The 12,659-nt window shown below is 38.5% G+C and overlaps 1 protein-coding gene across 9 annotated transcripts in view; it reads left to right on the top strand.

Moving 5' to 3' along the window:
• St18 (ST18 C2H2C-type zinc finger transcription factor) overlaps nucleotides 1-12,659 on the top strand; it is a 331,712-nt gene that overhangs the window by 282,705 nt on the left and 36,348 nt on the right. For all 9 annotated transcript variants that reach the window (XM_017593173.3, XM_039109332.1, XM_063287207.1 and 6 more), the window contains 2 exon segments: nucleotides 4,238-4,431; nucleotides 5,493-5,704. In XM_017593173.3, coding sequence (XP_017448662.1) covers nucleotides 4,238-4,431; nucleotides 5,493-5,704 — 406 coding nt within the window.

Here is a 12,659-nt window from a genome sequence, read left to right as displayed (position 1 = left end):
TGCTTACTTACTCTCCCTACTTTAAAAAACAAACAAAACAGTGAAAATCAAAATAAACAAAAAAATCCAATAAAACAAAAAACTACCAAAACAAAACAAAATGAAACAAGAAGCACACATGTGTGCTTGTGCATACACTCACACAGCATGGTCTGTGTTGACTAACTACTCCTGGGCACGGGGCTTGTCATGGACTGTGGATGATATAACCAAAACTGTTCCAGTAGAGAAAAATAATTTTTCCTTTCCCAGTAAGAATCGACTGCAAATAGAATCTATATTGGGGTGGGACTCTTCGCCTGCTTCTCTTTCCCTATGCTGGGAACTTGTATTTGAACTCATGCAGTCGTGTGCATGCCTGTCACATTCTCTGTGAATTTATGTGTCATCAGTCCTGTCGTGTCCAGGAGACACTGTTTTCATGTATTGGATTCTGTGATTGGTTTACTTACATCGAGTATCCTACAATTTTGGGATGAAGCCAACTTGATCATAATAGATAATTTTTTAGTGTTCTTGAATTTAGTTTGCAAATATTTTATTCAGAGTTTTTGTATTTATATTCATAAATATAATATGGTTTGTAATTTCCTTTTTGTTGGGATTTTCTGTGGTTTTAGTAACATGGTAATAGTGACTTTATTAAAAATAAAAGGAAAATGTCCCATCAGTTTCAAGTTTGCACAGTGATTTGAGGATTATTGACATTAGTTTTTCTGTGAAGGTGTGGTAGAATTCTGTGCTGAATCTTATCTGACCCTGGTGTTTTCGGGAAGTTGGGAAATATAGGTAGGGGTCAAATATTTAATTGCTGATTCTATTTCACTAGGAGATATAAGTGTGTTTAAATTGTTTATTTCATCTTAACTTTAATAGATCATATATATCAAGAAATTCATTTCTTTTAGGTTTTATAATTTGCTAGTGTATAGCTTTTAAAGTACATTCTTATTGAATTTCTTCACTGTCTATAGTAATGTCTCCCTTTTATCTCTAATTTTATTAATTTCTATCTTTTCTCTTTGTCTTTTGGTTAATTTTGCTAAAGGTTTATGAATCCTACTGATTTTTTTCAAATCACCTCCTTGTTTTGTTGATTCTTTATACTGATTGGTCATTTTTGTTTTATTGATTTCAGTTTGATTACTTCTTCCATTTCCACTTTCTGGGTATTATTTCTTTGTGTTTTTCTAGAGCTCTCAGGTGTGTCACTAAGTAATATGAAATCTCTCCAACTTTTCTTTAATGTAAACAGTTAGTGATATGAACTTGCTTCTTAGAACTGTCATTACTATGCCCCATAGGATTGGGTATATTGTTATTTTCATCCAATTATAAAATTTTTAATTTTCTTATGGATTTCTGTCTTCACCCAGTTTTCCTTCAGTAGTAAGTTGTTTAATTTTCATGAAATTGTATGCTTTTTGCTGTTTCTGTTGTTGTAAATATCCAGCTTTAATCCATGGTAGTCAGGTACAGGGTGATATTTCAATTTTCTTATATCCTTTCAAATTTTCTTTATATCATAATATGTGGTCATTTTGGAGAAAGATCCATGAGATGCTGAGAAGAAAGTATACTCTTTTGTGTTTGAGTGAAATGGTCTGTAGGTGTCTGTTAGGTAAACTTGTTTTATGATGTTTATTAACTCCAGTGTTTCCTTGCTTAGCTTTTGTCTGCATGATCAGACTGACTAGTGAGCGTGGAGTACTGAAGTCACCCACTGTTACTGTGTGAGGGACAGTGCATGAGAGTAGATTTCTTTTATGACTTTGGGTACCCTTGTGTTTGATGCATAAATGTTTAGAATTGTAATATACTCTGGTTAAATTCTTTTGATGAGTAGGTCCTTTCCTGTATCTACTGATTAGTTCTTGAGTTTTGTCTTTTAATCTGTTTTATAAGATATTAAAATAGCTACACCTCCATGCCTCTTGGTTTTATTCCCTTGGAATACCTTAAGGTTTTGTTTTTCTTTGAAGATATGTTTCTTGGATAGGACTATGAATCCTGTTTAATAACCCAACCTATTAGTCTGTGTCTTTTTATTGGGTAGGGAATTGACATCATCAATACCGCGAGTTATTAATGGGCAATGCTTATTAACCACCATTATTTTGTTATGTGGGGATTTTTCTCCTCTTTGAATTTACTGTTCTGGCTTTATTTATTCCTTATGTCCTCTCATGTGTAGTTAACTTTTCTCTTGATACTAAAGGTTTCCTTTTAGTGCCTTCCATATATTTCTAGATAGGTGGACATTATTATTTGAATTTGATTTTCATCATGAAATGATTCTCTTTCTCTGCCTAATTATTGCGTTTGTTACTTTTGCTGGGTAGAGTAGTGTGGGCTATCATCTGTGACCTCTCAGAGCTCAGCCAGGTCTTCTAGCTTTCAGAATCTCCACTGAGCACCCAGATGATGTCTAACATGTCTGCCTTTATATGTTACTTTGTCTTTTTCCCTTGCAACTTGTGATATCCTCTCATCATTCTGTACATTTAGTATTTGATTATTGTGTGTAGTGGGGAGTATCTTTTTCTGATTCGATCTCTTAGGTGTTTGGTATGCTTCTTGTACCTTTATAGTCATCTCTTTCTTCAGAGTAGAGATATTTTGTATGATTTTTTAAAAAATAATTTCTGACCTGACTTTGGTTTCTTCTCCATCCTCTATACGCATTATTCACGGTTTGGTCTTTTTATGGTTTCTCAGATTTCTTTTTTCTTTTTTAAAGATGTAACATTTTCCTTAACTGAGGTACCATTTTTACTACCTTGTCTTCAAGATATGAAATTAATTCCCTTTTTCATGTTTTTAATCTGTCAGTAAAGATAGCTCTGAGGGTGGTGGTTCATTTCACTTTGATATCCTAAGTGTCTCAATTGCAGTATTATATTAGTTTAAGTTTTCTTTAGTGGTTCTGTTACTTCGCTAAGTTCTACTTCCGTGTCTTAAATTATTTTCATTATCTCATTCAACTGTTTGTTAGTGATTTTACTGTCTTCATTGTGGCATTTACTCACGTCCTCTTTAAGGCCCTTACGTGTATGTATAATTGCTATTTTGAAGCTCTTGTCTTGTTCCTTAGCTAAATTGCTTTTGGTTGAGCCTATTATTATAGGGAAGAGGTATATTTTCTTGCTTGTCAATATTTGTGTTTTTGTCCTGGGATCTAATCATACTGAGTTGCAACTTTTGCATGTTTGTTGGTGCAGATATCTGCTCTCATCTTTTTGGGGTAGGTGTTACATTCTTTGGTTTCTGCTGCTTAATCTATGTCCATACCAAGTGTGATGGCTCTGGAACCCCTGGCAGAGAGATGTTCTATAGGTGGCAGAAGTCACAAAGGAACAGAGTTGAGTTAAAAGGACAGGCTGACAGTGATGTTGGGAAGAACCAGGGGAACTCTGAGATTATACCAAGAGGCTCATTCCCTACGACATTGAGGTGGGCTGTTGGGTTTGGTTGCTATCTACATCAGAAGTAAGAGTAAGTGTAGAGACAGGAGTGGAAGACAAGGAAGAAGATGTAAGTTACCTGCCTAAATCCCAGCCTGGTGTTATAGCTGTGGATCAGCGGTGTCATATAGGAAGAGAGGCAAAGGTAAAAGAACTAGGAGATGCTGGGTCTATAACAAGAGACTGAATTCCTTAAGTATTTTTAATGTACCATTGGAGAAGTTTTACCCACTCTGCAAGATATCATCAACATTTTAACATTCATATTTTATTGTAAAATAAAAAGAAAATAGTTTTTATTCTGAGAACCCTGAAAGGTATGTTTGTTTGTGATCTCTGATACATAGACAACAGCTAAATAGAATTCTACTTTCCTTGGCCAGAGCTGGCTCCATAGGTACCATGTTCTTATTTAGTCCAGACATAAAAAACCCACAGGACTGTCTAAATTACACTTGGAATGAAACAGTTATATCAAAACTGTGATGAGTATAATAATATGGTAATTGAGATATATCTTGAAATAAGACAATTTAATACACAATGTCAATATGTTGAATATCTCTGAATGAGGACTGAATAGCCCTCTTTTATTAGGGCAGATTTGAACACGATGATACAGCAGCCCCAGCTCACTATAACTCATAGTATCTGCTCTCCCGTGAGTGCTGGATGTTGTCTCTGTGAACTGACAGGCAAGGGTAATTCCATCTACTGTAAATTCTGACCAACAGTTTCTATTTTCTTCAAACTACTTTTTTTACTCTTACCAGGGTGAATTTAGTGAAGCAAATTGAATTTAACTTCCGCTCACAAGCCATCACCTCTCCAAGAGCCTCTGCATCAAAAGAACAAGAGAAGTTTGGCAAAGTACCATTTGATTATGCCAGTTTTGATGCACAAGTATTTGGTAAACGTCCGCTCCTACAAACAGGACAAGGACAAAAGGCACCACCATTTCCTGAATGTAAGCTCCAAATTTGAATCCCAACATTCATTACCCCAAAGTGCACCTTGGGTAGAGGTTTATTCACACCATTATATAATGTCCTCCTTAGAGATGACAGAAAAGATAGTGAAATAAGTAAGTTAGCCATTACTACTAAATTTATATCACAGTTATACAGAATATTGTAAGTTAATAGTTATTTCATAGATAGTGTCATTGTTGAATCTAACTATAACCATGAGATAATTAGGATCATGGTTAATATATTGAAGGCTATGACAGCTATTACATTATATTAATTCATAGCAACCTAATAAGATAAAATATGTCATACTGTTTAAAATATTACTGAAGTCAACAAAAGCTATCAGATCAAACATAGAAAGAACTAAAAATCCAAGAAACTCAATTCAGGTATCTGAAACTTACTAGGATAAAAATATATAACTTTCAAATTTTTCACTAATTAATTTAAGAATTATTAATACAGAAACCTTTAAAATAGGTTACATAGTATTATTGTTAATTCTGATCCATCCATGGAGAAGGCTGAACTGAATGGCTATACAGAGTGTATACTTACACATTTCACCTTGAGAGCAGGCCCTCTGTGTATTCTGCTCAGCTCACTGAGAACTCTGTCCCAGTTAAGTACAGCTAATGTACAAGCAAGCGTGCATTTTGAGTAATAAAAGTACAACCTATGTTAGTAGAAACTGCAATGAGAGCACCCCCACCCCCAAGCCGTGGTCCTCAGACTGTTCAGCTCATTCACATACTCCTCCTGAGCTGCTGCAGGGTATGATGCCCTGTAACCTTGGTGACGGAGTTTCTGTCACCTGTACTGAAAATACAAGAACTGTTAAGAGAATGGGCACCTTTCAAGGTTCACATCATCTGCTTTGTGACCCTTGCTAAAACCCAACTAGTAACCTCCAGTTAACATACCAACAGATGATCGTTCTGCTTTAACTTACTCTTTGAGTGTTTAGATCAAAGAAATTTTGTCTTTAAAAAAAATCTTTGGTAACTGAAGCCACCGCGTACATGCAATTGCTAATCAAATCTCTCTTCAACAGCAAAGCATTTTTCAAATCCAGTGAAATTTTCTAATGGGCTGCCTAGTGCTGGCGCCCACACACAGAGCACAGTCCGTGCCAGCTCTTATGGCCATGGTCAGTACAGTGAAGACACCCACATAGCAGCAGCTGCTGCTATCCTGAACCTTTCCACCCGCTGCAGGGAAGCCACAGACATCCTCTCCAACAAACCGCAAAGCCTGCGTGCCAAGGTAAGCCAGGCCAAGAGCCTGGAAGATGGGCCAGCAAGCCGAGAGAATCAACTGCCTTTCGTGTTCTCAACTGCGTCCATTCACTGCCCCAACTCCCTACTCACGCAGGGATGACCTCTCAATGAGGTCAAGGGAAAAAATGGGTGCTTATCTTGGTGATATAGTAATTTGGGGAGCAGTGAGTTAAGCTGCTTGAAGAGAATTGCATCCTTGTTTGTGTTCTGAGGCATTTGGTGAAGAAGGAATGGGAGTTACTGTTAAAATGTCTCTACTGTGGAAGCTATTCACTGTGTGCAGCTCGGAATTATCCAAAACAGTGTTGAAGCTGATGGAGACATTGTCCTGTACATATCACACTTCATATCACGAGGACATCCCGGCTCTAGTGTTCTCTTGAGACCCACAGTAAGTACAGATAGTGACTTCCCAGACTGGCAAGACTAGAAGACTTGAGCAGTCAGTCCAGAATCAAATTCCAAGACCTTTGTGAACACAGTCCTTAATCCCATGAGATTAGTCATATTTTTACAGCCTTCCTTCCCAACTGTGGGAAATGTGTGTTCATATTCATGATGTCTTACACACATTTCTAAGCATGTCTTCCTTTTCATCACATCATACTTGAGGCCCGGTGAGCCACAGAGGAGGCTGTAAGGGCTCAGTGTTTCTCTCACTGGGAGGCAGTAGTTCCTGTTTACACATAAGACCTCACTTAAGAAACATATCACCTACCAAGATAACAAGTCTAGAAACCTGCTGACATAGATTCCCCAGACATTCTCTGTTACAGATTCTACTGCTTCAAATGGGGGAATTCCTAAGGCAATATCAGACCCTGAAACCTGTGCAATGTAAGCAGAGACATGTCCCTTTAAGGGCAGCCCCATCCTTATGCGGTCAGCTGCTCGCCCGTGCTGTGCCAGGCCTTCAGGAGAGCAGGTAACACAGTGCCACCAAGCATTTGACAGAAGAATCAGAATTAGCTTCTGGAAAAAGCCAAGCCAAGTAAACCCCAGGAAGAGGTAGTTGCCAAAATCCACTCAAAAAACAATCTTTAAACAAATGAGGTTCTTAAACAAAGAAAAATATATCCTCTGAAAATACAGCAAAATACCAATCTCTCTGAAATCATAATTCCAGTCCCAGATAACTGACAGGGAGATGATTTTGAGGGATTTTAAAACACAGCTTTATTTTTAAATTGACATTTTAATGATCTAATTTATTTTTCCATTTTAAGACTATTATAGAGATACCTAGTTCTAGAAATACTCTGATGTCATTCTTCCTAGTGCTTTCCGGTGGACTAATTTGCTGTCTTATAGAAAATGGGGTCTGCCACTACAGGTATCCACCCTGAAGCAGCTGGCTGGCAGTGCTAGGATGGATGCTGTCCATTTGCACATGTCCGTATTTTCCTGCTCCTCAGAGGGCTCCTTTCTCCCTAAAACCCTCCAGGTTCCATCAAATAACTGATGTCAAGTAAGTCACACACAGATGACTAACTGTTAAGTGGTGCTTTCTTGTCAGTCTGTTCTCTTTTAAAAACACATTTCTGATCAAGAAAACATGTTTAATCCCCACATTTCAAAAGAAACAGGTAATCCTTTTCTAACGTCTGTTTGTCCCCTCCTTCTGTCATTGAAGCTCTATACAGTAGACCTGGTGTTCCCAAGATAATGTCCTCTCCAACACAGCTCCTACCACTCTAAGCTAATGAGGACAGGGGAGAAAGGGCTCAGATGAACTTCTAAAAGGATCGCATTATGCTAGAGGTCTTAAAAACATTTTCTTATGTGAACTGCCCATTCCTCACACAGTAATTTTTAGCATGGGATGAATATGGCTCCCACCAGAATCACTGTGAGCAGTGTTGCTGAACTGCATAACTATCCACTCACATTGCCACACATTAGTACCATTTGTATAACTCTGTTTTCTTTAGAGTTTGTGTTCCCAAAATAGAACTGAGTTTCACAAACTTACGGAAACAATTCTTTTAGGGGAAAAAAGCCAAGTTAATTAACTCTTCAGACCTGCATCTAAGCAAATCATGCTGGATGCGTGGACTTTGCAATTACTGGTAAACCTGGGATTAGATGCCATCTTCCTGTGAACATTACATGTCAGCCTAATTCTTCCTCCAGTAGATTTGAGTTTTGTTGTTGTTAGTGCCTTTATTTCTGAAAGTTTCTGCTCAGAAGATCCCATATGCTTCACATTTAGAAGCAAACGCAGACAAGCAGGGCTAAGCACTGGGTCTGCCTCCACTACCTGCAAGACAGCAATTCCCGTGCTGTGGGTCTCCGCCCACTTGGGGGTCGAACGGCCCTTTCACAGGGGTCACCTACAACCAACAGAGAGCTCAGATATTGACATTGTAGTTCATAACAGTAGCAAAATTACAGTTGGTCAGGGTCACCACGACATGAGGAATTGTACTATAGGGTCACAGCATTAATAAGGTAGAGAACCACTGGGATAGACTGAGTTTCAGACCCTGGATTCAAGGAACTTCCAGATAAGCAGAAGGTAAGGAATGGCCCTTCCTTGGACATCTGAGGTGTAGAGGTGGGAGTGTGGAGGCTGGTAGCTTCACAGTGCCTCCTATCTGAACCAAGGAAGGCTAGTTTCTCTTTCCTTTTGGTCCCATCATTTGTTGTGAGCATCTCTTTAGCTGCTTAGAGCAATCAGAGAATGAACTAAAGAACACACTGTGACCTGTAGACCAAAACCCTCAAACCTTCAAAGTGCTGAAACACCACCTTGAGCACATACAGATATCTATTTCTGCAAGCACACAACTAACCCCACACTAACTAAGTAGGGTTCTGAGTCAGTGATCTACAAAACACTCAGAGATGCAAAGAAACTGAATCCCTATATAAATATAGAAGAATGACGGATGATGTCTTAGGGTTTCTCATGCTGTTAAGAGACACCATTGCTGTGGCAGCTCTTAAAGCAAAGAGATTTAGTCCGTTATCATCATGGTGGGAAGTATGATAACACAAAGGCAGACATAATGATGGAGAAGTAGCCGAGAGTTCTACATGTTGATCAACAGGGAAAAGTAAGACCCTAGGTCTAGCTTGAGCATCTGAAACCTCAAAGCCACCTCCCAGTGACAAACTTTTTCCAACAAAGCCACACCCCCACTAATGCCACTTTCTATGAGTCTCCAGGGGCCATTTTCATTCAGACCACCAGAGACGATATAATATGCACACTATTTTCCACTTAAGCAACCAGTCTTCTCTACACACCAGATATATAGCATACCTGTGCAGAGAACATGAGGCCATGTCTAGTATGACTGGTTATTTTTCAAACCAGAGCCCATTCACTTTACATTTTAGAAGGAACTATTTGTGTTAAAATAATATCTTGTCTCTGAATAACATATTCATACTATCAGATCTCTTACATGTGGTTTAAGGAATTAAGAGAATAATTTGTGTGTTTAGTTCTTAATGAACATCCTTAGGAGTTAATTTTGTCTGAAACACTAGTTCTCTTTTTATTCCAGCACATTTGTTTGTCCTAAGAATGTCTCCATTTTTATTTGACATAAATATGAGTTTTGAGACATAAATGGGCCACCATATCATATACCTTAAGGTCCGTTTGCCTAGCCACAGTGACTCCAGGTAGGAGTAGAGCGATGGGTGTAGGTAAGAATGAGCATCCTGGGTTTCCTGACCCTTCTCATCAATGCCCTGAGAGCTGGACCAGCCTGTGACAGATGCAGCCCACTTCGTCTCCTCCTATTCTCCTCCACAGAGGTAGAACATGCTTCGAGTCTATCTTTATCCTCAGCACTGCCACTTGCCAAGTATTCTGTTGTTTGTTTTGGTGTTTTCCCCACCTGTTTAGACAAAATGACATATGCACAGTGTGCCTTAAAAGAAAACAAAAAAATGACACTTACTTGAAGTGTTTAAAGTTCAAAGTCTGTTTTCTCTTGAACAAGGCCTAGAAACAGCATGCCATTAGTGCTGCCTGCTCACAGCACTACCAATGGACCCTGGGTGGTTAGAACCCAAGCAGATTTTAACAACTAAACACATTGTACCACACATTGTCAGTGAACAATGATGGAGGTCTCAAGGTACGGATCTTAGGGAACCAACTGCATAAGTATATTATAACTAAATACGTACTAACTGGTTCCTCGCTGGTCATGGTGGTTCAGCCTATAACCTTAGAACCAGAGAGGCTGAGACAGGGTATTGTTAGCTCGAGGCTATCCTGGCTACCTAGCAAGATCCTGTCTCAAAATAAGTAAATAAACAAAAGATTGACTCTTAAGCCCTGTAAACAGTAGCCTAGGACTATGTCTCTTCTGGGAATTGTAATTTACAGAGTACCTACTGTGTGCTAGGTACTATTCATAAACTCTCTGACCATGTGAATCCCTTTAAATCTTCCTAAACACTGTACCAGGGATAATACATTTCCATTTTTCAGTGGAAGAAACAGTGGTACAGAAATATTAAATACTATTCTCTTAGTGGCACACTATAATTTCTGGGAAAGAAATTTGAATTTGAATTTGAATTTACACATAGCCTTAATTCTTTCCTAAAATACCTTATGGCTCATGTCCTGTCCAACCACCAGGAACTCACTAGACTCTGATTTCAAATGTAAATGTCTGTCTTGTGTGAATAAAGTCTAGAAATTTAGGGAACTAAACTTTATTTCAGTTTCACACCTTAGGTTAGTCATTTCCTCTCTGCACTGCATAATTCTGTGTTATAAACATGTTTCACATTTTTTTATCTTGACAGGGGTAGTACTTACTTACTGCTGAGTAAGGAAAAAGAATGGGCTTGGTTTCTGTCTTCAGTTATATAAGGACTTTCTATCTGCTCTTTGGTCCTCATAATTATAGTTTCACTAACCAGGTAATGTTCCAGTTATCAGAGGTGACATGGTTACATTAATCATGCCCCTGCTCTTGGACATCTAGGCCACTTTTTATCTTCTAGGAGAAATGAAGATTACATTCAGTAGGTCTGTAAACGTTCTGTTTAACCATCATTGATAATAAACTTATTACCCTTCATTACAAGTCATTATCCGTAAAGTAAGTCCTTGAAAGCCAGAACAATCTGTTTTTCAGTTTCTCTGTTCCTTCCACTGTAGTGTTATAATCATACCGTGCATGTCCTTAGTAATGCAGTGAACATACCTATAGCAGTAACTCAAAGGCAGCATCAATAGATGGCCTATGTTGTCCTTCCTGAGCTGAAAACCAGCCCCAAGAAATAAAGTATAAATACGTAGAACAAGGTCCCAGATAGCACTTCTGAGATCTAAGTGTTAGAAAGAGTGAGAGAGAAATACCACCTCAACTGCACCTCTGGCCCTGCCTCTCCACCAACTTCTCCCACTGCCCAGATTTCTGTGCTGACATTTGGAGATCAAAGCAGAGAAATATGATGCCTGGTGGTATCGCTCTGAATAAAAACCCATGCTGTGAATGTGTGATCCGCATCATGGTAGAAAGGGCCCTTCCTGCCACAGTGTAATTGTTGGATGCATCTGCGCAGTTACTTAAAGCCCATCTGTACTCCTATCCCCAGCACACAGCATCCCCTTTCCCAACTCAGGTGTCCTGGGACGTCTCTTTCAAACATTAAGCCTGAGATTTTTCTAATCAACCCTAATTATGCAAGACAAATGCATAATGGCTCCTAGAATCTCTAAATTTTAAAAAGTATTTGAAATACTTCTACTAAAAACTAATATATACATGTATACACATATATATGAGAGACTTTATTCTTGGAATAGTTGATATTTTTCAAAGCTTGAATCTGCACTATTTATGGGTTTTGCACTATAAAACTCTGCAGCCCAGTCACATGGCTTCTTTTTCCTAAGCCATCTGTCACAGAGGTCTGGAATTTTATGTGAATGTTGGTTGTGCAGCCTTAACCCAAGTTTTTTTTTTCAATTTTTTATGAAAAATGTCAGCAACTACAATATTTAGCATTTTACTTTACGTTAGCCATTAAACTTGATTACTATTGCTCTGGTTCATTGCTATAGTTACACATCAGCTACAAAGCAAAAAAAAAAAAATGTTTTGATGCTCAACTGGCAGAATGTATTGTGAGCTCATGTAAGAAAGGGTCTGGTGGCACCGATACAGTTAATATCTTGGATTTTTTGTAACTGGGGTTTATTAATGCTGGTATAAAAATGTATTTGATTTTATACAGATGGCATAAGATGCTGTGGTTACTATGTTATTATCCCGGATAAGCTGTAATGTCAAATTCAGGGCTTAAAACTATCACAGGAGATTAAACTATTTGCTAAAAAGGGGACAGAAAGATACGGCCAAAGCATCTTAGCCTGTCACGTTAGAAGTGTATTTACCTCCCATAAATGCTGAAGAGCTGTGAGACTAGATGGGAACTTTGCAGGTAAAACAAACAAAAGAAGAGACTTTTATTTCTAATCAAGCACAAGCAGCAACCCCAGCCTAGTTGCAAAGGTATCATGGTGACTGCTTCAAGGAGAGGCATGAGAACGGCTTTGAAAACATATGTCCTGGTCAGGATCTGGTGACTGTAGGAGTTATGGATCCTGCTAACATAATCAAAAGACTTCTTTGCCAACTAAAAAGGAAAAAATCAAGAACTTGTCAAGAAGTTAAGTAAATTGATGGGTGATGTAGCAAGGTTATTTGATCCGTTTGGAAAGTTAACAAGCATATTCTTCCAGGTTTGAGGAGCTCTGATACTGTTAACAAAAGTCATCTACCATGCAAATCTTGAAAAAGAACTGGGCCACAGACTTAGTCCCAGAGTGAGAGGCTACTCCTCAGAAACAGGGAACCACTTGGTCAAAGGCTTCCCCGGGGAGCTGGGCCTGGAAAGCCTCTTCACTATGAAATCTCCCATGAAACACTAGAAAACAAACACCTTTATCCTAGATC

This window comes from Rattus norvegicus, chromosome 5 (assembly GCF_036323735.1).
Source record: "Rattus norvegicus strain BN/NHsdMcwi chromosome 5, GRCr8, whole genome shotgun sequence".
Lineage (NCBI taxonomy): Eukaryota > Metazoa > Chordata > Mammalia > Rodentia > Muridae > Rattus > Rattus norvegicus.
The sequence above is the reverse complement of the archived record's forward strand: the minus strand, read 5'-3'. Positions and strand labels throughout refer to the sequence as shown.